The sequence below is a fragment of the Schistocerca americana genome, chromosome X (assembly GCF_021461395.2).
Source record: "Schistocerca americana isolate TAMUIC-IGC-003095 chromosome X, iqSchAmer2.1, whole genome shotgun sequence".
NCBI lineage: Eukaryota > Metazoa > Arthropoda > Insecta > Orthoptera > Acrididae > Schistocerca > Schistocerca americana.
In genome coordinates, this window is record NC_060130.1 from 606,190,088 (window position 1) to 606,217,963 (window position 27,876).

A 27,876-nucleotide genomic window follows, 5' to 3' on the forward strand; every position below is an offset into this window, starting at 1 on the left:
TCTCAGTTTTAAGCTTGGCAGACAAATGTGAAATAAAAAACTTGGTCGGGTGATGCCTCAGCTGAGTGAGGCGCCATGTCCCGGATTGCGCGGCCTCTCTCACCGGAGGTTCGACTTCTCCCTCGGGCATGTGTGTGTATGTGTTGTTCTTAGCGTAAGTTAGTTTAAGTAGTGTATAAGTCTAGGGACCGATGACCTCAGCAGTTTGACCCCTTAGGAATTCACACACATTTTCGAATTGAATGAAGCCGAAGCAAGACTTTTGCAGGTCTTTTGACGTAAATATATATAAAAGAAATAGTTGGATTTGCGGCTGCATTTCTACAAATAAACTATTTTGTTTTCCGTGCATGCTGTCTGCTAAGGGTAAAGATACAAACTCGACATGCACTGGATTGTCAGATCTAAGTCAGCTAACACAGAAAGTTAAGAAGCACGAAGAATCTATTGCACATAGAATGCTTCTTTAGATTTATCAGTCCTTGGAAAAACAGAAATTAGGCAACAGTTTAGCTCAGCTTTCAGATAGTATATAGAAAGACACAATGACAATGAAGGAAAAATTGCCATGTTCTTTCCAAAATAACTGACTGTCGTAGGTTCTGCGGTGAGCTTGAACTTGCCTTACATGGACACAATAAAACAGCAGAATCTAACAACCTTGGAATATTGAGAGCGCTAATAAATTTCGTTTCAGCTTTAGATGCAGTTGAAGAAACAAAAAAGAGCACATGAACAATGTTACAATCTTTAAGAGTACCTCCAAGGATTTACTAGAGTGTATCTTACCTGTGTGTTATGAGCAAATTAATGCTGAAATAGTTAAGGCAGATTCTGTGTCTGTGATAGCAGATTAAACCTCTCAGGTATGTTCTGAATTTCAGTTGAATGTAGTATTTCGTTACCTGTTTTCTACTGGAGAGCCTGTTGGAAGATTTTGGGCTTTTTTAAATTCATCTGGTATCGATGCTCCCTCCTTAGCAACTCGCATTAAAAACGTTCTCGCCGATATTGGCCAATAACAGAAAGAAAAGTTATGAAGGTGCCTGCGGCTTGCGTGTCCAACAGGCAGGAGTCCAAACAGTTGTGAGAGTATCGTTTTGCGTACTATGTGCAGTGTTATGCGCACCAAATGAACGTCATTCTTACCCAAGATACAAGTCAAAATAAAAAGTAAAACTCTTTTCCAACACAATTGCAGATGTACCTGTATTCCCCTCTCATTCACCTCGAAGAGTGGCTGTTCTAGATGCAATTGTGGAACGAAGCATCCCACGTGGATCAGCCACAAGATGGAACTTTAAATCGAGAACAGACCTTACAGTTCATGAGCATGAAGATGCTATTTTAAAATGCCTTTACCACATTGAAGATACCAGCGACCGAACGGCAACTGTGAATCAAGCATAGGGTCTAACAACAGCCAAATTTTCCTTTTGGTTATTGTATAAAATAATGCCCCACGCAGATATCTTGTACAGCCAATTACAAAAGTGCACCACTGATCCCGTCCCAATACAACAACCAGTAGCATCATTCGAAAATGAAACTTAAAAATTAGGGACAACGTTTATAGCATTATAATCGATGAACGACCAAATGTAGCAAAAATAAGATGCGACGACATGTATATAAAAGGAGTTTTAGCAACAAAGGATGTGTGTGGCATAATAATTCAACTGAGCAAGAAGAGGTTTGGATCATCCAGCTGCTTCTTGGCCTCTAATTTACTTGAAAAGCACTGCTTCCTTTCACTGAAAACTAAATCTCCTGAAAAAACTCGTTCTGATGTTGTGTAATCTTATCCATTCTGGAAGCTAAGTTAAAAATGGAATTGCAAATCACTTATTCTCGAAATTATTTTCAAGAAATAAAAAGTGTAATAGCCCTTCTGAAATTTTTAATCGAACATAACTCGCAAGGACCTTTTGGTGACGTTATGAAATTTTTGAAATTAGTAGCTACTACCATGACAACCGTCACTGTTTGTGCTGTCTGTGAATGTTCCTGCACCTACACATGCTCCAAAAATTGCTGCTGAACGGTGTAAATGCGGCCATTCACATCAGCCATGGTTTCACGTCTAAAACAATGAAACACTGAGGCAAAACAATACAGACTGACAACAATGATTCTCTTCAGCTTCAAAGCAGGGATACCAATCAAACAACTATTTTTTCTCAAACTATGCAAAGTCAAGTGGGGTATACTTCTTGTATACCTTTCACGTAGGCTGGCCATCAGCTCAACACGACACAAGGTCTACAGCCAGCAGGAATGATATGGCTGTAACTGCTGTTTCCGTATCACTTTCCACACGGTAGCTTGCGCGCGCGCCCACCATCTGGTTCACCTATAGCTGGTTGAGTGTTGTTCTTCTCAGTCGTATTGAGGTTTAACTTGTTCCGTTTCCATTAACCACTGTAACAATGGAACTTACGTTGTACTTCATATGTCTTCTACACCGATACTTTGCCCAATTCATCCGATCAGCTGTCCTATGGATTCCATTTGCATGTACACAAACTAAAATGAGGTCTTCTTTCCGTATCCATTTATAACGCCATTTCACAATGGTTGATGGACTGTACACTTCAACTTGTAAACGCAGACTGCAGTCCTACAAATTTTGACACCAGGATTGACGATGTCAGTGTCTGCTTCACGCATCTGTAGTGGATTAGTAACATTTCCTGTCCCCACTCCTCACGTAGACCTAATCCTGTATGTTGTATCGGTTTGCCTAACATGCAATATTGACAGCTGTCGAAATAATAAATCACTAAGTTACGTCATACAACCAACGATTTGTAGGATCTCATACGTCGTCGGTAGAATTATTCCAAAACAAGTTTACCTTCGTAACTGTCGATTCAGTCGTTTTGGGACCAATGTTCCCTAACCATTTAGCTCTTCTGCAACATCGATAAAAGTCTGTACCACCTTTTTAAATAAAAAAAAGCTCTTTCGCCCATTCCTTATTTTCAGTATTTCCTGAACTTTCCCACCCACACGGCGATATCCATGGGTCTCAAACTGGAACTGAGTTATTACGTGGCTGTGGAAGTAACGTCCTTAATGTATATGTACGTCATTACGCCAATAAGTTAACGGTACGAGGTGAATGCAGTCTATAAAATGGTTACGCAAGGCTCATTCCATGAACGAATGTCTGCAACAGAAAACATTTCAAGGCATCGAGTGCCAGCTCATTAACCGGATATCAATCCCACTGACATGTAGGGTGTTCTCCAGCCTCGCAACAACCAGCATGACAAGTTTCGAAGCCGCTTGTTGTAAAACATTTTCCCGTTGCCATTAACAGTATAACTCATAACACAATGCTATATTTGCTGTTCTGCTACTCGGGATAATTACTACAGGGGTGACTGTTCAGGGGTAGTAGGTGAAATTTACTCCTAATGTAACGTGGCGTAGCATAACATGTGCGTGCGTCATGAGATGTTGTGTTATGTTCGAATTTTGAGTGCTTTGGAAAACGTAACCTTCAGTTGCAAACTACATTTCAGCTTTAAAAAAATGTTGGCAGCGGTACTCTCGTTCAAACGATCTTTAAACGGAACTCCCTTGAAGCAGCAAGCATACGATTCCAGCCAGGGCGTGAACAACTGTGCGGTTACTATAGCAACGGTGACGTCACCTTCTTGTTCCCGTGGGGTCTCGCTTGTCCGCGGACGGGGATGTGGTAAAGTAGACGGAAATTTTATTCCCGGTTACTTCCTGTGCCAGCATGTAAAGTCGTGGTTGTTGTGCACGCTCCGCCAGTCTGCATAGCAGTGGTTGTGTGTATGAGGCGCGCCTCCATCTGTAGTGCATGTTGCGTTATATGTTTTAAATATTAATCCTGCTCAGATGTAGTGTGTGTTTTGTTAGAGACACGCTTTTCACTTTGGAAAGACGAAGACAATTTTAAATTGGGGGGCGTCCTACGGCTTAATGCTTAATGAATATAAGACCATTTTTACGGATACATATAAGCTGTTCTTCCTTATTCTGTCCATCCTTTCCACTACAGCATCTGTGGAACAAAGCTTTCCTTGCATAAAAACATACCTGAGGAATGCAATTCCAGAGGAAAGACTTTCTTTTTTGTCGAATATCACAATTAGGAAAGAACTTGGTTCAAATGGCTCTGAACACTATGCGACTTAACTTCTGAGGTCATCAGTCGCCTAGAACTTAGAACTAATTAAACCTAACTAACCTAAGGTCATCACACACATCCATGCCCGAGGCAGGATTCGAACCTGCGACCGCAGCGGTCGCTCGGCTCCAGCATGTAGCGCCTAGAACCGCACGGCCACTTCGGCCAGCTTAGGAAAGAACTTCTAGCGCAGTTAATAAAAACACAATCAATCTATGAAGGTATCGCAGACAAGTTTGCAGCCTTAAAGGACCAAAAGAATGATTTGGTGAACAAGAAATTGGTAAATTCAGTTATTGAGATAAGCTTGTATAAATATAGGTATATTTTCCTTTCTCACTATGAGGGATAGTCAAAAACCAAACACCCTCCACATTGGGACCATGGAGTGGTTTCATTCAGAAGTAATCAGCAAACGCTTTAAGACATTTATCCCATTGGGAGAGGAGACGATCAGTTCCTGTTAGAACGCGATTGGCTGCTGACCGTTCCACAGCCGCATCCATTCTTGCACTTAACTCGTCCAACTGAAACCAATGTCCACACATGTCTTTCTTCAGGTCACTAAGGATGTGAATATCACATGGGGAACGATCCTGGCTGTACAGAGGATGTTGCAGTGTTTCCCAACCAAATCGTTGAGGCATAGCCATAGTCCGATTGGTAGTGTGGGATTGGGCTTTATCGTGCACCAGGATGATTCCGTCCGACAGCATCCCTGGGAGTTCTGGTTTTATGGGGCATCGCAGCTTCTTCAGTGTCTTTATAGTGCTGCACATTGTGGTTCCACGCCCGAGGAAGTCGGTGCGTAGAGGGCCCTGCAGTCGAAGAAGAAGGTCGTCAAGAGCTTTCTGGAACTTGCGTGAACAGCTTTGGATTTCTTTGGTGGGGGGGGGGGGGGGGGGGGGGAGCATTTGGGATGCTTCCACTGCTGGTTTTGCCGTTTGTCCTCGGGTTCGGAATTGTGGCCTTCCGCTTCGACTGCAGGTGCCCTCTGCTCGTCGTGTCCCTCGAGAGTGGAACCAACACCAATGTGCAGGTGCTGGATATAAAGTTCCTCCGTCGTACTGTATCGAACTATGTTGTCCTGTGCTTAAATACTCATTTAACCACGACATTGTGCTGATTAAAAAAGATTTGCTAGTATATCCGTTTATATAAATATAAGGATAAAAATCTGTCACCCCATAGAACTCTAATATCAAAATTTCTACACGTGCCAACCTTTTGCTGGCGTGGGTGCTTGCCCAGATAGTGTCCTGAAAGGACAACTTTCTCAGCGGGACAGTGACGCCGCCATGCTGACCTTTGGACCCTGGACCCGGCTGACCTTTGGGGTCTCATGAAACATGAAACATGGCACCGGCCTGTATCATTGGCCGTTTTTGCAAGTAGAGAAATAACAATATATTGAACCGGTCGATGTCGGGTATGGCCGCGATTGCTCTGCTGCGTCGATTGGTTTTTTAAATTCTGGTGGCAATAACTGAGTTAGTGCGGAAACGGCATCGGCATCGTCTGGAGGATTAGACACAGTCATGGATAATGTGGAAGTGGTCCCCATCTTGTTTGCACATGATAACTTCTCCAGGGTAGTTTTTTGAGATAATATTAATTCGTCTACACAATTCATTAACATCATCCGGTCCTCTGATGACAATAACGTCAGTGAAATACCATCGTTGTGAGATTTCAGACATTCTAATAAGGTCTTCCCAGAAACAGCAACGTGCCATAAAGTCAAAACCCCCAGGAACGCGGTCAGATGGAATCATCCTGTCGCACGAAAAAGCCCGCTCCCACACTGCCAGTTGGACGAAAGCAATGCTTGAGCGATTTGGTTGAGAAACACTGCGTCACCCTCCGTACAGTCTTGATCGTTCACGATGTGATTTCACTTCTGTGGCGACCTGAGGAAAGACGTAGATGGACGCAGTGGCGGATACAGAAAAACCTCAAAATATCTTACTTTTACTTTTACCGTCATAAAAACTAATCAAGTCACTTGCAAAGTTTAAGAAAATTTTATTTATATACACATATACAAGACAATGCCATCTTATGATATAAAAAAGTTACAATTGCGGTTCTCTTCCTTAGATGATGAGTTCTATGCGCCTATTCTTCCTAGCTAATTGGTTAATTACATCGTCAATAGGACAATCAATGTCATGGTGAGTATTCAACAGAGCTGAGCCATGAAGTCGGTCCTCTTTCATTGTTGACCTCAGGCATGACTTTGTACGCCGCAATGTTGAAAAAGTTCATCACACTGTGGTTCAAATGGCTCTGAGCACTATGGGACTTAACATCTGTGGTCATCAGTCCCCTAGAACTTAGAACTACTTAAACCTAACTAACCTAAGGACATCACACACAGCTATGCCCGAGGCAGGATTCGAACCTGCGACCGTAGCAGTCGCGCGGTTCCGGACTGCGCGCCTAGAACCGTTAGACAACCGCGGCCGGCATTACACTGTGGCAAATGAAGCAGGCAGACAAGCAAATATTTTGTACAGCATGCGCAAAGTAGTATAGTCAGATCTAGGACAAACAGACAACGCTTGCATAACAGAATCACGATCATTCAGGGCGTTTACGCTCGCTTGCTGGTATTGAAGAATCTCTCCCATTAGTCTGTTTTTAATCACAGCGAGTTATTCTTCTTCAAAGAACGGTAGTTCAGTTAAGAACTGGTTCAATTTATGTGCCTGATCATTACCGTCGTGTTTCAGCAGTTGTGAGGGCAAATGTATGTTGAAATTTAATTTATAAATATTTTCTTCAGAAAAACGTTCTCTCATGTCACTCATAGTATAAACGGTTACTACGAATTGCTATTATTAATACTTCATCATTGACTGATCACTCTCACTCTTGACTAGTCTTCACACTTGCTACAACTAGGAATTTTTACTTATTCATTCTTCAGTCTTAATATTTTTGCTTCTGAATGTAAACTAGCTTCCTATTCGGCGAATGGTCCGTATTTATAACGCTACGTATCGACTGTTCTCTGTACAAGAAAACAGTAGAATATACGCTACTTTTCTGGAACAAGTACCAAACAGAATAACGTATCGAGATCAGTAGAATGGTCGTGACTTTTCTCGTAGGTATGTGTTAGCTATCTACGTGCCTGACAGAAATGCATAAAATACGATGACGCGGACGCGCGTGCTACGTAGGAAAGTACAACTACTCGATAACTCGATTCAGTCGAGTCGACTGACGAAAGAAACGAACGAATTACGTGCGGGCTGACTGGCGGCCCCCCCATATGTATCAAAAATGGTTCAAATGGCTCTGAGCACTATGGGACTTAACATCTATGGTCATCAGTCCCCTAGAACTACTTAAACCTAACTAACGTAAGGACATCACACAACACCCAGTCATCACGAGGCAGAGAAAATCCCTGACCCCGCCGGGAATCTAACCCGGGAACCCGGGCGTGGGAACCGAGAACGCTACCGCACGACCACGAGCTGCGGACCCCATATGTATCCGTCACTGCATGGACGTCGGTTTCAGTCAGACAAGGAAGTGCAAGAGAGGGTGCAGTTGCAAGAGAGGGTGCAGTTGTGGATCCGTCAGCGGCCGACTATGTTCGGAAATGGTCGTCTCGTCTCCAAGTGGGATAAATGTTTTAACATGTGTGTTGATTAATTTTAAACAGAACTGTTCCATGGTCCCGTTGTGGCGAGTGTACGATTTTCCTTTGACTGCCCCTTATAGCTCTTGACCTAACTTCCCGGCTAGGAGCCGCTTCTGAATTTGTCTGTAATTGCGCTTTCACGTGTTAATATTACTTTACCACTTATTTTCATAGCATTTGACATATAATTTTTTGAGTTATTGCTATTTTTGTGGTTTTTCCTTCGTTTATGAATATTAGGAGACAGTCCAGGTTAATAGAAAACACAGAAACGTTAAGATGGTGGCATTAATGCTTCAGGTGTTCTGCATAAGCTCCATCCCACTTGTAAAACGCACAGGACGTTAATATGACGTAGTGAAACTGTCAGAAAAGTCTTTATTTGGGATGTTGTTTAACTCGCACATCACCTTTTCTTCTATGTTGGTTATGTTGTCAAAAACATGGCACCAAAGTTAATGTAGAGTCACTCACAGATGAGACAGGAATTGAAATTCAGTGTATTAAAGCAAAATGGGAAACCCTTAACTCGGTTTTCAAATGTTGGTTTACAAAAGAAAACGTGGAAAACTGCCCCAATTTAATCCTCATATCACTGAAAAGATGACTGAAGTAAGTGGTGTTGAGAAACAGCTGAAATCACTAAAACTGAACAAAGCTCCAGGGCCTGATGGAATTCCTATTAGATTCTTCTACACTGAATTTGTGACTGAATAAGCACCTCTTTCAATCCAGAATGAGATTTTCACTCTGCAGCGGAGTGTGCGCTGATATGAAACTTCCTGGCAGATTAAAACTGTGTGCCCGACCGAGACTCGAACTCGGGACCTTTGCCTTTCGCGGGCTGTGAGTACCGGACGTGAGTCGTGCTTCGGTAGCTCAGATGGTAGAGCACTTGCCCGCGAAAGGCAAAGGTCCCGAGTTCGAGTCTCGGTCGGGCACACAGTTTTAATCTGCCAGGAAGTTTCACCTCTTTCAATGACAAACTATCACAGATCCATTTAACAAAGGACTGTGCCCAGTAGTTGGACGAAAGCAAAGGTCGTCCCCATGTAAGTGGTCCACAAAACTGTGTTCGGTATCGATTTTTTGTGAAATCTTAGAACGTATTCTGAGCTCAAACATAATGTGATTTCTCGAACAGAATGAGGTTCTTCATGCCAACCAGCATGGATTCCGAAAACATCTATGATGTCAAAGCCAACTCGCTCTTTTCTCACATGATACTACTAAAAGCTTTGGATCAAGGTGGTCATATAGACGCAATATTCCTAGATTTACAAAAAGCTTTTGACTCAGTATCACACCTACACTTTGTGTCAAAAGTTCGATCGTATGACGTATCAAGCGAAACTTGTGACTGGATGAGGATTTTGGTAGGAAGGACACAGCAAGTTATCTTGGATGGAGAGTCATCGTAGATGTGGAAGTAGCTTCAGGTGTGCCCCACGGAAGTCTCTTGGGGCCCCTGCTGTTCGTGTTGTATATTAATGACCTCGTGTACAATATTAATAGTACTGTAACCTCAAACTTTTTGCAGATGATGCATTATCTTCTATTGAAACATTTTGAAGCAATGCAAAGACTGGCAACTTGCTTTAAATGTTCAGAAATGTAAAACTGTGCACTTCACAAAACGAAAATCGTATGACCATAATACCGATGAGTCACAGTTAGAATCGATCAACTCATACAAATACCTGGATATAAACTTGAGTACGGACATGAAATGAAATGATCACATAAGCTCAGTGGTGTCTAAAGCTGGTAATATACTTCTGTTTATTGGTATAATATTACGGAAATAGAATCTGTGTACAAAGGAGACTGCTTACTAACGACTCATGTGAGCCATCCTAGAATACTGCTCAAGTGTGTGGAAACCATGCCAAATAGGACTTACAGGCGATTTTGAACATATGTAGAGACACTATTGGTCGCATGTTCCTTTGGTCCATGGGAGAGTATTACAGGGGTGTTGAAGAAACTGAACTGGCAGACTCTTGAAGGTAGACATCAACTACCTTGAGAAAGCCTACTTACAATGTTTCAAGAACTGACTTTAAATAATGAGTTTAGCGATATACTACAACCACCTGTGTATCACTATTCTTCCTGCACTCCATATGTTAATGGGATGGGAGAAAGCCCTAATAATTGGTAAGTGAAACATACCCCCTGCCATGCACTCTCAGAGGTTTGCACAGTATAGATGTAGATGTAGACCCTTCATTCGAATTCCTGGACTTTGACGTTTTGTGATAAGTTTGTACTGATAACATGAATTTATTCATCTGGAGGGTTTTTCCCACAGAAGAACTGTCCATGCGTCATTGTTTTTGTTCAAGAGTCAAGGTGTGCAGGACAATCTTTGCACACACTTTTCTCTTCTTCAAAACATTTTGAAGAATGTCTGGAACCCTTGATTCAGAGATGTTGGTTTATTGCTATTTGTGACACAACATCGTAGACTTATAACAGCTGCACATCTGTTACTTAACACACAGTCTTGCTCACAGCTGACTGTTTGAATGCACCTTTATTGAGTGCAGTTATAGTTCAAGCTGCTACCCTAGCTACAGTGCTTGCGTTGCTTAAACAACAGGAAGAAAATCATTCTCGAACTTTTTGGATGGATGGCGTATATTCCAGCTTAACCCTTCAATATTCCATTTGCTTGCTCTAAAAGACATTGGTTGTGTGACTGAAGAGAGCACCATTAATTAAAATCTGTTTCGTACAGAATGGCAGTCAACTCAACATACTGTAAATCTAATGCTGTGCTGCTACACCAAAACCTGTCACTTAAATTAGTTAGCTTGTGTAATAATGACCAATGTGGTTAACCTTCAAGCATTTTTGCTATTAAATCTGTTGAAGAACTGAAGAACTAAGGAAAGCTATGGCCAAGTTGGTTTTAGTTCCTTAGAATTACTAGAAGATAACTGTTGTAAGTCATTAACAGTTATTTATATCTTTACATTACCAGAGGTTTCATCTAATTTTATCCTAAATACAGTAAAGAGCTTTAAATCATCAGACATTGTAGACATATATGATGTACCGTTATCTTATAACTTACTTAAGAAAGTAATAGGTATTCTGGTACTAGAGACAGCAGCCTAAAACATCTAAAATCAATGTAGACAACTGTAAACAAGTTGTCTGCATAGGTACAGAAATACCTATTGCGGAACATATCACTATATGTGCTCCACAGGGATCTGTGTTGTAACCTGCTTTGTCCCGGATAGTCATTAATGACCTACTCTCATTTAAAAAATCCAACACAGTGCTATATACAGATTACACAACTTAAAATTTACTGTAGTAATGACTCAACAGCCTGAAAAAAATGAGCTGATAATACAATTCCCAAAGCATCTTTTGGTTTAGATCCAATAGAGTTTAGCTTAATGAAAACGGAACAGAACAAAAAGGCTTTGGTATATAAATCGCACTACCCCTTGATGACTCCAACTGTGTTGAGTTCTTCGGTTATATTTTGTGAAAAGTTATTGAGGGGGCAACAAGTGAAATACAGTAATGGGAAGTTGGCTAGAGTAATTTAAGGTATATTAAAAATTTTATACCTAAAGTCTATGTTAGAACGTGTTGTTAAGCATTTTTCCAAAGCATTCTCTGATATAGTGGGCTTTTTATCTTGTGAAGCAATTACAGTTATATTCGTGACATCTTGTACCAGAGGTAGAAGGCAATTACGGTGATTACTCGATCTTTAATAAAGCACTGTGTAAGGTGGCACAATGATATGGTGATGGATTTGTAGACAGAAGGAAATAACCACAAATTCCCATACAGCCATCCAGATGTAGTACATCGTCAAGTGTTTTCTTACCAATCTTCCCAAATCTGAGCTTCTGCTTAGTTTCTAATGTCTTCATCATTGATGGGAAATTACAAAATGTATTAATTCATGCAAAGAGGAACTTGTCAGGAGTAAAACAATGTTGCAACACAATAAACAATAAACATACTTATACACTGTACTATATATTGTCAAGATCAGTCAACAGCTATGAGCTCGTAGGACACACACTATTAAATAACTTTCCACTAGCTCTACAAGATCTTCCTGAACTGTAATTTGAACAAATAATGCATTACAGGTTACATAATACCCTTTATATCCATTCTACGACCTGATGATAGGCATAAATTTTATTGTAATGTTGTAATTTCAGTAGCAAACCAACTGTACTTTCCAAATATTAATGTATTAATGTTGGGAAGATTAGGGTAAGAATGCAAAGTAACATTTTATACTGTGGATAAAAACTATTTCTAAACAAATGAAAAACTAAGCAATGTGCACATCATCTCATAACCTAACTGTATCAACTTATAAAAACTTAAATCTAACTAAAATTATTTGTTTTCACTATTTTTCAAATGTTTATATTTGCCCTGTCTTAGCTGTCTTGTCAGGTAAGTATCTGCAGGGGAGGGGGGGTTAAGACTAAGCAATCTTTAAGCTTAAGCTTTAGTAATCATCACGAATAAACCTGCATAATAAGAATATGCCTTTGAGCCACTCTAGCTTCCCGCGCCCGGGTTCCCGGGTTCGATTCCCGGCAGGGTCAGGGATTTTCTCTGCCTCGTGATGACTGGGTGTTGTGTGATGTCCTTAGGTTAGTTAGGTTTAAGTAGTTCTAAGTTCTAGGGGACTGATGACCATAGCTGTTAAGTCCCATAGTGCTCAGAGCCATTTGAACCATTTGAACCGTTGAGCCAGCACTGTACACACTTCACCCTGTATTCTTCAGAGGTCAACCAGTGCAAAAGGCTGCTTTTACACATTGCAGCTGTATTGTTTTGATCTGATAGATTTTGAGCCCTTCTCGTCTTTTTCTATTTCAAGCTTTCTTTCACAGATGTCTCCCTTAATCTTTTTATCACCACTTTCTTTTCCTGTTTCTTCCTTTTCTTGAAGTTCTTGTTCCTTTTTTGTTTTTGTTTTTCTCTATGAATACAATTTTTAATGGTGAGCTTAATACTATTTCAAAATTTGGTACATTGAATTGTGTTGTTTCAACTTTGCACTTCTGTAGTAGCAACAACTGAACAAACAGATTTCGTTTTCTAGTTTTGGATGGCTTGTAATGTTTTATGCTGTTATTTTCAAATTTAGCTTGTTTCTCGTAAGCTTCATGTTAGCAGCAATATCAGCACCAGTTAACCTAGCTGATGGACCACTTTGAGTGACGGATACATTAAATCTTTCATTGGAAAGCATCTCTACTTTCTTGTCTTGTTTTATTTAAGTTGGTAAGCTTTCAGGATCCCATCTGTAATGAGAAATCTCAGGTATGTTTTCATCAAGGAATAGAGGGACACCAACCAAGTCATCAGCTATAATGACAGCAGGATTGTCTTCTCCTTGTTCCTCTCCATAGTCATTTTGCATACTTTCAGAAACATGGGTATGTTTATCAGTCACTAAAGGAGGGGCAAAATCTACCTCAGTAAACACATCTGGATTGAGTAGGTATATTCCAGTTGACTGAAATCATTTAAGTGTTTGTCAGTCATTGAAATCCTGTTGTATGCTTCTCTAAATATAGAAGTAATGGGCAGTTGTGTCACAGCAAATTCTGTATTGGTCACCACCAATATCTCCACCTCCACTGAGATGCAGTCTCCTGAGGACCTAAAAAAACTCATGTCCTGAGATTGTGTTTTATGACTGGCAAGGGTTAGCAAGGAAACAATAGCTATAAAACTTTGCCTACAAAAGTTCACAGGCAAAACACTTAGATAAGTAGTGTGATTATCTAGAAGTAACAAAACTCACTCTGTTTCAGTTGGTTTTATGTTTTGGGGAGAGTGCTTCAGCCAGTCAACAAAGTCTCAGCAGTTATATAGCCACTGCCAGAAAGAAGGGGTAATGTTTCAGCAGGTGCTTCAGTGTAAATCACCTGTTTCACCCTTTTCCTGTATTATGGCTGATAGTGTGTAAATACCTTAAGCACTAAATCAAGCAACAATACTTAAATTTTGACCTCTTTCTCCTTGAGACTTCTTACAGACCCTTATTTTACCCATTAGTGAAATAATTTTGGATGTTTTGTTAGACACTATTGATAAGTGTCATTCGTCACAATTAAAGACCATGTCCAAATGGAATATCTTTTTTTCATAAATAGATTCAAAGTTCTCAAATAATCTTTTAACTTATATTTTCTTAAAACTGATTGCCCTTCCCATGCTACAATTTTCTGGCTGTCACAAAGACATCCTATGTCTTTTCAGAAACCTTTGACTCAGTCTTTCTAACTATATTCTTTAAACTATTAAATCAGTCACATAAACCATTAACTTCAGCAAACTAATAAGTAATTTGTGTGATTTTCTTCCTTGTCAAACCATAAAATGATACATCCAAATTTTTGCATAAACTTTCCAGCTGTTCTTCCATTTCATCATAAAAATCTTCTTGAACCTCTCAAAAATAGAAGGGGGACTCCCCTGGGAGGGGGAAAAGCTTAAGACACTTCTTATTATATAATATGTCAATATCAACAGCAAGGGTTAAAATTTTTTTGTGGATTAAACCTACAATTGCAAGTATATTCTTTCTAAGACAAATTTGAAGAGTAGACGTCCCAGTGCCAAAGAGTTTTGCACCTTGCCTCTTGCTTTCATCATTTTCAGTTATAATGCTTATGTCATTTAGTATTTCTTTAGGGAAAATTAGCTTCATATCAGTTTTTCTGTTGTAATTACCAATTGCTATACCTGTAATACTAACAATTTAAAGTATGGATGAGCTAAGTGCTATCAGCACAATAAAAACAAATAATGCATATGCACAGAAATAGGGTGACCACTACAGTGTACCCCAAATGTTAGCCAACCCCTGAGTGCACACTCTTTCTCACCATTGACATAAAAATGTAATCTCAGATCTCTCTTTCATTCTCGAGCCTTACCTTGGAGTGTATTGCATTAGTCAGTAGCTACATATCTGCTTTTCATTGTGGTAATATTGGAAATTATACTAAATCAATGTCAACACTCTGTATTGCTAATAAACTGACTGAAAAAATTATAATGAATTACTAAAACACATTTCTTACCAACTAATCACATACATGTGGCCAGAGGCAGATCATATGCTGCCATACTCATCAGGAGAGGGTGAGTAACTGGCAGGTAGCATAGGGCGCCTGACCATGTTAGCCAACTTAAAAATATAGCAACTTGCACTCTTACCTGACTGGGCACTCTTAGCTGACTCTCCCCTAATGATGTATGATGATGTTACCAGTTGCTGCAGTTGCCTAAAAGAATTAAAATTACTGTGATTTATGATTATTTTTGTACTTTTTCAGGTTTTTGTGCTGGCACAGTATTACAACATTCTTACACTGACACTCACATACTTCTTCCCAATGGGCATATACAGTTGTGGAGAGTGTCAGGTGTCTATAAAAAGAGTACAGGTATGTGATGCTCTAAATTAGTCTCATAAACTTTATGCTGACAGTATAATCCTAGTGACCCAATCACACTTCTAGCCATATTTGGCATATAACAAAGTTTAAACCATTGCTAAATCATCTTAATTTTGAGTGGAAGATACCCATTCTAGATCTTCTTAAGCAATTACATTGAACAAAAGTTCTTCTTAGATTACCAAGCGAGCTCATGCAGTGGTTAGCACACTCGACTTGCATTTGGGAGGATGATGGTTCAAACCTGCATCCGACCATCCTGATTTAGTTTTTCCATGATTTCCCTAAATCTCTTCAATTCCAGGATGGTTCCTTCGAAAGGGTATGGCCAACATCCTTCCCCATCCTTCTCTAATCTGATGGGACCGATGACCTCTCTGTTTGGTCCTCTCCCCCAAATCAACCAACCAGTCTTCTTAGATTGACAATTAAAAATCTGTGCATGTGAAATTCTGCTACTGGAAAGTCATTATTATGCCACCTAACAGAAAAATGAAACCAAATGATAGTCTGTGAGATTTTAATATTAATTTTCTGAAAGACTCAGATAAAAGAAATGATTATAACGTGGGTTCTGCTATCAATAGTCACACCATAATTACACAGGAAAGTAGTACACTAATAGATAGTACAGTTGTAGTTAACCACTAAATCAGTGATATGAATGTTTACCCAGTAGTGAATGACTTCTCTGACTATGACACACTAGCAATAAAGTGGTTGGTTGCAACAAAGTGGTATCATGGAAAACAGAGAAATTAAATGACAGACAACAAAATGTTTTGAGGCAACATTAAAGGATGCTGATTAGAGATAGAGATGTATAGTATGACAGATCTCAGTTCTCAGTTTTTTGTCATTCTTTGGCAGCTGCTTATCATCAAAACTTCATATGCAAGGAAAAGGAAATTATATAAAATGGTCAGGACAGACACAGAAGTGTGACTGATTTCAAATAACAATAACAAGAATGCAGTGTGTGATAATTTGTGCATGCCATGCCACATCTTAATTAAAAACACTGGGAAAAATGAACATGTAAACTCTCATGTATATACAAGTGTTAGTGATCAGCCCGGTAAACACAGACCTTTGCACCAAAATTTGCACGATATTCTGTGTGAATTAGCAACAAAAGAAAAACTCATTGACACCCTGTGTGATGACATAGTAAAGCTAAAACAGGACTTGATATATCTTCAGTCACTGAACAGTGTTAATACATCACCAAACAAAAGTTGTGCTGAGTTTAATAGGCCTAAAAAGTTCACTCGTCGAAAACCAAATGAATCTGTCGTCCAAGTGCCATTAAATAATTGTTTCAGTGTTCTTGAAGAGAATAGAAATAGTGAATACTCATTTGCTACTGTATTGTTAAATAAAAGTGTGTCAGGGAAGAAATCTCTTAAGGTAAACATCCACTCGTATAGTCACAGTCGTGGATTAGCAAAAATCTTACATGAAGATCATGATGTTAAAGTTTGCAGTTATGTGAAACCAGGAGCACTCTTGAATGAAATCGGAAAATACAAATATAAATGAATATGCAGTAATAGTGGGGGGAGCCAACGACGTTTATAAAAATGAATTGTCAAGTGCTGTCCAAAACTTGAAGAGGATACTTGATTCTAATAATAGTACAGCAATGATAATCATGGGAATTCTACATAGACATGACCTTACATTTGAATCGTGCATAAACAAAGAAATAACCAAGGCTAATGAACAGTTCGAAAATATATGTGTTTCTGTCTGTCGATGTCCTACTTAGAGACAGCTTCACGAGACATAGGTTGCAACTTAACAGAAAAGGCAAGAAACTTCTCTGCAGAAAAATTGTGGAAATGCTGCCTGTAAGTAGCAAAAAAATAAATTACTCGCATAGAACAGTTCAACCTTCAGTACCTCAGCAAACACCACCATATGCAGCAGCTCAACTTTCCAAAATTACTGTAACAACTCAACTCCCAACAGTGGACTCACTATTAATAGCATTAGCAAATTCACCATCATCAGCGAATTCAAGAGAGCCAACCCCTTTGGCAGCATTACCAGGATTAATTGCTGACACATCAGAGACTTTACCAAGGGCAGCAAAACCTGAATCAACTGAAGGAAAATCACCCTCATCAGAAGTGGTTGCAACAGTAGTACTAGCATCAACAAATAATGTTGTTCCAATGGTCATTCAAGAAATCACTTCAGAATCCAGAATAGACCTACCAACAACTTCAGAAGAAGATCAGGGGATATCATCACTCCCACAAGCAGAAGAGACATTCCTAGTATCACCGCAAGAAGATATACTGGCATCAAGCATAGTTCCAGAGCCAAAAGATTAAGCATCATCAGCACCCAGAGTATCATTTGCAGCTGTTGCAGAACCATCAGAGCATATAACAGATAAGGATTCTTCACCAACCCAAGGAGAAGTGCCACCTGCAAGGAGAAGGAGCCAGAGGTCCAAAAAAGCCGCAGTTTGTAGTGAGAATTTTTTATGGTATCATCACAAGGAGAGGAAAATTGTGTCATAACTATACCTCCAAGTAAGCCTAATGTTAATACTTTAAGAGAGACTAACCCAATCAACCACCTCAAATCTCCAGCCAGTGCTAATAAATTTGCTGTTTACCATCAGAACATTCAAGGCTCATTAAGTAAAGTAGATGAGCTATCCATTAACATTTTAGATAAACTTTATTAATAATGCTGATGTAATCTGTTTTAGTGAACACTTCATGAAACTTGGTTGTGACACGCTGCAACTGAATAACTATAAATTAGCTGCTCTTTACTGTAGACATTCTTTAGATAAGGGTGGAGTGGTGATTTATTTTAAGAACAACATAGCTTATAGATTTTTAGACTTGAGTGAATACTGTATTGATCAACATTGTGAGGTTTGTGTAGTTGTAATCCGTACTGATGTTTCTGAACTTACTGTCCTTTCATTTTATAGGGCTCCTACAGGCAAAATCTATATTTTTCTAAAACAGTTAGAATCTCTGTTAACTCATCTCTTTGCAAAAACAAAAGATATTATAATTGTAGGTGATTTTTAATGTTGACTTTCTTACAGATAACATGGGAAGAAATGATTTATCGCATTTAATGAACTCTTTTAACTTAACAGCACTGGTGGATTTTCCCACTAGAGTCACAGCTAATTCTACAAGTCAAATTGACATCATCGTCTTAGACAGCAGTAGATTTCTAAACATAACTGTAAAATGTATATTGAATGGGCTCTCAGACCATGATGGTCAACTACTTTCAATTGATAATATTACCCCTCTTTGTAAGAACAATTCCTGCAATAAAACTTTCAGAGTAATAAACACACAGTCTATCAATAGCTTCTGTAATTCCCTACAAGAAATAGACTGGGACCAGATTGAGCTCTTTGACAATGTTAATGACAAGTACAATGCTTTTCTAAATGAATTTATCTGCCTATTCGAAGCGGCCTTTCCTAAAAGAACGGTCAAATCCAAATGCGAGACCTACTCTAATAAAAACTGGCTAACTCTAGGCATTAAAATGTCTTGCAGAAGGAAAAGGAATCTGTATGCCTCACTCAAATCCAGTTATAATGTAGAAAAGGAAAAGCATTACAAACTATACTGCTCTATCCTTAAAAAAGTTCTAAGAAGGGCAAAGAGTATTTCTATAAAATCAGAAATTGATGTCTCTGATAACAAAATTAAAACCATATGGGGTATAATAAAAATGGAAACAGGTAAAATCCCTGCTGCACAAAACACAATAGAAATTAAAACAAATGATACCATTCATGACAATGTTGAAATAATCAATGACATTTTTGGCAACCACTTTCTGGCATCAGCAGTACAAACTGGAAAAACATGTTCTGTTAATGAAGCCATGTTATCCCTTCAAAAAGCTATTAATAAAAAAACCAAGCAAATTAAAGTGTCTCCTGTCACAGTACATGAAATTAAGAATATAATTAGAGAGATGAAGAGCAAGAACTGTTGGCATAGATGGTATCTCTTCAAGATTACTGAAGGAGTGCTATAAGCCGATAAGCAAAATACTGTGCCACATGTTCAATGAACCCATCCAGCACAGGATTGTTCCTGAGAGACTAAAGTATGCCATTGTCAAACCTCTCTTTAAAAAAAGGAGATAAAGCCGATGTTACCAACTATCGGTCTATCTCCTTTTTAACAACCTTTTCTAAAATTCTTGAGAAATTGGTTCAGAAAAGACTTATTGAACACCTCATGCATTATAAGATATTAAACAGTAGCCAGTTCGGATATCAACAGGGTGTATCAACAGAACAAGCTATTTTTTCTTTCACCCATCAAATCTTAGAGTCTTTCAATAATAAATTATCTCCTGTTGGTATCTTCTGTGACCTTTCTAAGGCCTTTGACAGTGTTAATCATGTATCCCCTTAGCAAATGTTGAATATTATGGTATAAGTGGTTCAGTTGGCTCATGGATTAAATCCTACCTAGCTGGAAGAAAGCAGAAGGTTATGTTGAACGACTCTGAGGGGTACTCTGTGTCATCTAGCTGGGGCTCTATTGGCTGTGGTGTTCCTCAGGGCTCTGTACTTGGCCCCCTTCTCTTCCTCATCTTTATCAATGACCTTCCCTTGTGTACTAGCTTTAAAACTCACTTTACTCTTTTTGCTGATGACACCTCTATCCTCATCAACAAAACTCCCAACCTCAATCTTGAGGAATAGGCCAATATTGTCTTTAATGAAGTATGTAATTGGTTTGTAAATAATGGGTTATCACTAAACGTTAATAAGACCCAGTTTGTGCATTTACAAGTAAGGAAAATAGTTAAGGATCAGTTAAGTATTACATTGAATGGTAGTGAGTTACTACAAGTTGAGTCAACCAAGTTTCTGTGTTTACACATTGACAACAGTCTAAAATGGTATGAACATATTTTGCACCTCCACAAAAAACTGAGCTCAGCAACATTCATTGTTCATATTATTTCCACTGTATGTGACTGAGACACCACAAAAACTGCTTATTTTAGTTATTTCCATGCATTATTGCTGTATGGCATAGTTTTCTGGGGTAATCAGTCACTATCCAAAAACGTATTCATTGCCCAAAACAGAGTTATTAGGATAATGAGCGGAGTCCAGCCTAGACATTCTTGTAGGAACCTTTTCAGAAAATTAGGGATACTGACAACTATATGCCAATACATCTACTCCCTCTTATGTTTCATTGGTAAAAATGGACAATTGTACAAAACCAATGATTCATATCATACCCACAATACCAGGAGGAAGATGGACCTCCATTATGAATCAAAAACCTCACTATTGTACAAAAATGAGTCCATTACATGAGCTGCAAGGTGTTCAATGCTCTCCCACCATCACTAAAATTACTTATCCATGAGCTTCCCAAATTTAAACAACAGCTCAAACAGTATTTATCAGATAATTCCTTCTATTCGGTAGAAGAATATTTCAGTAGAGTTAACAGTAATTCATTTTCTCATTTACTAATTTGATGTGCTATTGTGCATTATGATACTCCAAATCACTGTTAACATTACTTCGTCTTTCATTTACCTATTAAGATCTACCATATTTTTTAATGTAATTTTTTCTATACCTATTAATGTGTATGTTGTCTTATACCAGATATCCTCTTGCAAGAGGTACTTTTATGTATTCTTTTTGTATTATCTGTTACAATTCTGACACATCCTACATCCATTCAAATGCCTCGCAGTATTGAATTTATGGGATATAAATAAATAAATAAATATTGTACTGTCTTAGGGATATTGATTAGAAAATAATTCAAAAACCTCTGTATAACCTCTGGAACTAGTGACTCAGATAATAAGATTGAACTTACATGGTTACACATAAAGGAGAAAATGTAAAATACCTTAAGGAATGTAGAGGCTCTGTTATTAAAATTTAGTAGTTAGTTAGCCTTTGTATTTATTGATCACTTCCTTGAAGTACCCTCGAAGATTTATAGGGCAGCTCAATTTTTAAACCAATGGAATATATGCCCGCATAAATATAGGCAAATCATAATTATCCCACACTCTGTCATAGAAATTAAGTATATTATTAACTCTCTTTAAAGCAAAAACTCTTGTGGAGTTGATAATATCTCAATTAAATAGCTGAAATACTGTTTCACATGTATTCAGTTTCATATGCAACGAAAATCACTATCATAGGGGATACTTCCAGACAGACTGAAGTATGGTACTTTCAATCTACTTTATGAAAAAGGCAGTAAGACAGGTATTGATAATTACTGATGAAATTTGCTGTTAAGCTCCCTCTCAAAATTACTGGAATATTGTATACCGAAGAACCATAAAACACGTCTCTCATAAAAGGATATTTAGCTAGTCTCTAAATGAATTTCAGAAGTGTGTCTCCAGAAAACAAGTCATTTTACAATTAATAAAGAAAATTATTCAGAATTTAATTGGCGAAATACTGTCAACTGGTAATTGCTGTGACTTGTCCAGAGCATTTGACTGTAGAGTTCACAATATGCTCCTTACTGTTCTTGCTACAGTACATGCTCAGAAAGCTGAGTGTGTTAAAGTGCCCATGCTAAGATGCAATGGCCCCAGATAAAATCCAGTTCATGGATTAATGATGGACACCACTTTGATGGCCAGCCTTGATGTGGCTTTATAGTGATGTTCCACATACACTTATATAAATACCAGACTCATTCTGAGATTACATTTCAGTTACACAATGTGTAAACACTTTCAAAAACTCTCATATTTGACTATGCAATATACATTAATGCAGGCAGAAGGGACACATGGATTCCTCTCTGGTGAAAGGTGTCAGTAGCTTTAAAATACCTTTAGGAGTGATGACAACATCATAATAATAGCCTATACACATGCCTGGTTTTCCACAAAATTGAGTATGATGCCAGTCCCACCCAGGCATTGACTGGATGTCAGGCACCAGAATGGATGTATGGATATTGTTTTATGGTCTTCAGTCACATGACTAGTTTGCTGATGCTCTTCATGCTAGTCTACTTTTGTGCAAGTCTCTTTATCCCTACATAGTTATTGAAATATACATCCACTTGAACCTACTTCCTGTATTCATGCCTTGGTTTCCCTTTCCAATTTTACCCCATACATTTACTTGTGATTTTTTATATTACCTTAACAAAAAATATGTAATGCGGGACTGAACAAACACTGCAAAGTCTTTTACATTACAAAAATTTATTGCGATAGAACTGGAACTGTTTGTCCTATATATCATATGGTTTTCTGTCCATGTACACAAAGGCAAAAATATTAATTCGTAAGGTATTTTTAAACATTTTATCACTTACCTGAAATTTAGTCTTTCACATTATACAGAATTTGCTCTGGTATAGATAAAGGCTATGATGGTGTTAAAAGAAGCATCTACATGTCTCTGATAGTGACTGAATGTTGCAATGATCAGTGAGGAGACCAATGAATGACAAGTACAAGGTGTCCAGCGAAGTAGCCCCTGATTTCAAAATTAAATATCTCCTAAACTAAGATGAGTGCAACAAGAGATATGTTCATTATGAAAGCTGTAAGAGTTCTATAGAGAAGTTACACAGAAGTTTTGAAATAGTTTGAAAAGGTGGTAGCAGATGGCACTGTGCACTGTGCAGGTCATACAGAATCAGCACACATAATTACACCAGTCCTCTGCAAACAGCCTTTGCAGTCACATCATAATCTTTTCAAAATGTCCACCACTTACAGCATGGAAGTGGCACAAACAAAGAATGAAATTTATCATTACATCCTGTAGTGTCTCAATGGAAATGGATACAGATGCCACACAGATTGCCAATTCAAGCTCATCCAGCATGGTGGGATGATTCAGGTGGGCAGCATCCTTAAATGTGCTCCACAAAAAGTACTCACAAAGAGTCAGATTAGTTGAATATGGAGGCCAATCCATCTCTGAATGAGTAAATTTGCAATAATCCAATGCAATGACTCTATTCCTGAAATATTCATCACAAAAGTGAAACACCTGTTCACTGTGATGTGGTCTGACCCCAGTTTACCTGTACCACTCATTGCCTGGTTAGACCTCCAGTGTGTGGCTTAACATTCACTAGTGACCATTTCTCACATGAAAAAAGGGCTAATAATTCTTCTGCAGCATATGCAGTCAAAACAGTCACTTTGCGAGGATACAGTGGTTCTGCATCATATGAACAGGGATTTTTGGAACCCCAAAATCACCAGTTTTGTTTATACCTGACTCCAGTGAGGTGGAAGTGTGCTTCTTCTATGAACCAGATGCAGCCAACATCAAATCCTTCACTATCAGTCCTTGTGGGAATCTGGCTCACCTTCTGTCAAACAGCTCATACAGGTATGGCTGGATCACTTTAGATTGTAAATGGAAATGTGTAGGATCTGTCTCAGTATTTTCTGTGTGCTGGAACTGTGGTGTCACCGCCAGACACCACACTTGCTAGGTGGTAGCTTTAAATCGGCCGCGGTCCATTAGTACGTGTCAGACCCGCGTGTCGCCACTGTCAGTGATCGCAGACCAAGCGCCACCACAAGGCAGGTCTCGAGATGCGGACTAGCACTCGCCCCAATTGTACGGACGACTTTGCTAGCGACTACATGGGTGAAGCATTGCTCATTTGCAAAGCAGATAGTTAGAATAGCCTTCAGCTAAGTCAATGGCTACGACCTAGCAAGGCGCCATTAGTAACATTGCATGTATCTAAAGAGTCTCACTTGTATTGCCACAATTTCCAGATGTACCAAAAGGATGGATTAAAGTTAAGTATTCCAGAAGCAACGTACTTTTCTTTATAGCATTCATTACGTATCCTGTTTCAGACCTCACGCCATCCTGCTTTAACTTAGCGCGTGCCTTTCGGCTTCCTCTCATTGTGTCTAGGCTGTCTTGTCTAGACACAACAGGAACACTTCATACAAATCTCTGCTACAATTCTTTGAACAGATTTCCTCAGATTTTGCTGACTATTTCCAGAAAACATGGTGTAATTTTCAGGAGTAACTACAGTTTGTCTGGGGCTAATATTCTCCACTAGGTCATCAGCAACACTGCCTGTCTGCTGGAATTTTGTGAAGAGCTTGTGAATGGTTTTCACACCAGGTCCTTTTAGATCACTAAATCATCTTCGAAAACTCCGCCTTTTTGCCATAGGACTATATTCTGACTTGTGGTATTCCAGTACCTGAAAAATATGTTGTTCAATGGAATACATGATTTCAAACTCTTCCTTCAGTAGACTAACCTTCTTTCATGTGTCAGTGGTAGAACTGATCATTCTGAGCTGTGGCACACTTTTTATAGGCAATTACACTGCCACCTGTTAGCAGCTTTTACAACAAACATGAGATTTGTTACACTCAGCTATCAATCTTATTTCCTGAGATATTTAATTTTGGAATCAGGGATTCCTTTGTTTGACACCCTATAGTACTAGAATACTACCATTTGTTGGAAAGAATGTGGGTTAATTCAAAATTATGGTCAAACAAAATCCTCTGTGTAACAACTACCCCTGTCTGCAATATTTTAATTCATTGTGCATTTTCTTTCCCTGTATTCAGGGCATTTGTACAGCAAGTCCTTGATAATAGTCTTTGACCAAACCTAGTCACACATTAAAGAATAACTGAAACATCACCTTATGGTGATATGCAATGTCATTTCAAACATACCAGTAGTCATTTTTTCCTCTTGTAATAATGTTATCAAATGAAACAATGACTGTATACTCTTTCAAAGAAATAAAACTGATGCTTTTGGTTAAGCATCTCAAAAACTTGTTGAGATAATTACATTTGTGCCTTTCCTTTTTTGCATAAATTCCTATAGTGCTGTCACCCCATTTTGTTTCACATTTTACAGCTAAGAAAAGGCATCTGCTAAAAATATGACCCTCCTCAAACATTTCACACATAAAAGTTGATCTTTAATATTAGTTTTTATGCTGTAATACTCTCTCTAGATGAAAATTTTATTTCATGTGTACAGATTTGTGTTAAATGAGCCATACAAGTGAGAAAGAGTACCAAGGAGGCTTAAACAACGTCTATGGTCTGTGTCCAAAATGATACGGAGCTAAATTTTGTGACATAATAATTTGGACAAACAAATGGCTCCCCTTTGATAAGAATAAATTTAACGACAAAATAACGAAAAAATAATAAAATAAAATATATATTTCTTGGTTATGCAGTATAGAAGTATATTTCCCTATCTTTCCATTTGTTTCAGGAATTTCTTGATAAACGAGAGGAATTGTCTGTAGATGAAGAAGGCGTCGGTAAAGGCGAAATTAGAATGGACCGTGCAACAGCCTGCTGGAGTGCACCACAAGAAACTCTAAATGATTTGTCCCTGCATGTACTTCCTGGCAGTTTATGTGCTGTAATTGGACCTGTGGGAAGTGGGAAGGTCAGTAAACTCAGATCTGTCAGCTGATTTCGTGATTGTCAAAAAAGAGGTTCACTACTAAGTAAATTAACTTGCAATTTCTTTGCAACTTAAAACTGTGAAAAGATTACATTAGAGATTATGTAAATGATCATTTCATAGACCCATAGTGAGAATTCAGTTATATATTTTCCACAAGGAACTTAATACATGCATAATTTTCTATTACAAATCCTTATTATAGATGAGAAAATATTCCTTTAGACCTTATCTGCAGCTGTACTTGAGCTGTATAACCTCTGTTTTTTCTATGACTAATTATTTAGTTTCTAAGATGCTGTAATATTCAACACTGTGCTATATGTTAAAATTTTCCTCACTAGATATAAGAGTTTTCTGAGTATCATAACATGTCATAATATAAAAAAATATGCTGGAGAAACAAACTTTTGGCCACTGTAATCATGGCCAAAATGTTGGTTTCTCCAGCACAGTGTTTTTACATTATGACGTGGTACAATGCTCAGAAAACTTTTATGTCAACTGACTCTGGCTGCGAGAGCTATGCAGTTACATTTTCCTCTCTAATTAGCCACGGAAAACACCTATTATTGCACACAACTGTGAAAAGCTGATCATACCCATTGCAAAATTGTCTGCAGGATCAATAGAAACTCCATTGTAACTAACCACTGGAATCCGTGACCAAATACAGTCTGTAAAATGAGGTATACAAAGTTTGACATGCAACAAGTGCTGCACAGAAAATGTTACTCATATTGCATGATATCATAAAGTTTAATGCAGAAATGCCTCATACGATCATATCTCAAAGTGGCTTCATTCCATTTGAGGAGGTAAAACACTGTGATTAGTTAGTTGTTTAATCCATTTCATCTTTTTGTTCCTATTCTCCAGTCACTCACTCTTTCTCCTTATCCTGACATTTCTACTCAACACTCATCTCAAGCTGTGAAAAATGCTTCAAAGCTGAAACACTTCTCCACTAATGTGACCTATTCTCTGAACTGATTTCTTGTTTGTCCCTCTAATTTTTCCCCCACTTCTTTCTGTTTAATGTCTCATGCCAATAATTTTAATAACCTTAAATATTTCATTATGTTACTGCAGGCTTTGTTTTATTCTTTGGTATTACAAATGAGTATCACATATTTCTTTACTAGTGTTTATTTAAACAGTAGTTGTACTGTAGTTTTTTTTCTGCAACTGATTATCTTCCAATCCTTTTTAACCATCTAATGATTACTGGTATTCCCATTTCTTCATTATAGTAGTTACCATATTCTAGAAAGTTATTGGCATCTTTAATATTACAGATGACCCAGAACAGGCCTTCTTTAAAATATAATTTCTGGCTTAAACGCAGCGTCTTTCAAAAAAATTCATCTAGTTTCACAATAATATATGTTCTACATAAAGAATAATAAAAATAAATAAAGAACCAAATGAATGAAGACAGAGACTTGGAGTGAATTTTAACTCACACATCAAAACAAAAAGTTTACATTTCTGCCAACTGTAAGTTGCAGGTTCATATGATTGCTGGTAGGGGTCTCCCTGGTCCTGCTAGCTTATCTGCTCACTCATATGATTTGATATGGTGATGATGCAACAACAAAAGACATTTTGCATTCTCCATTTCAACAGGTTTAATTCATTTGCAACTGTGTTGTGTGATTGTAGTCAAGAGTACTGCATTTCACATACCACAGCTAAAAGCACTTGATGGTAACAGCAATTTTAATGTCACATGGTCTCACAGTGTGTTAATTATTTTTCTTTGTGGGGGTTTGTGAAGGACTTCATCTATGTGGCTTATCTTTCAACAACTGTGGATGAACTGGTGTGTTACATTGCAACAGCAATGGAAGCAGGATTCCCAAAAATGCAAATTATGGGGGATACATTGAACATTTGTGAAAGATAAATGAAAATTTTGATCATAAATGCATTTATAAAAAGTCTTCCAATGTATCTGCATGCATGTAAAAGATATATTGTTATAAAGTTAACTGGGCCTTTTGGAAATAAAACTAAAGCTTTTATCTTTATTCACCTATAAGATATAATCTTGTGAATGAGAATGAATTTTTTTGAAACACCCTACATTTATTAG

At 38.3% G+C, this 27,876-nt stretch overlaps 1 protein-coding gene across 2 annotated transcripts in view; it reads left to right on the forward strand.

The window, feature by feature from the left end:
• The window catches only part of LOC124555103 (ATP-binding cassette sub-family C member 4-like), a 264,506-nt gene that overhangs the window by 141,153 nt on the left and 95,477 nt on the right, over positions 1-27,876 (forward strand). For both annotated transcript variants that reach the window (XM_047128901.1, XM_047128902.1), the window contains exons 8-9: positions 15,179-15,289; positions 25,581-25,760. In XM_047128901.1, coding sequence (XP_046984857.1) covers positions 15,179-15,289; positions 25,581-25,760 — 291 coding nt within the window. The remainder of the gene's footprint in view (positions 1-15,178; positions 15,290-25,580; positions 25,761-27,876) is intronic.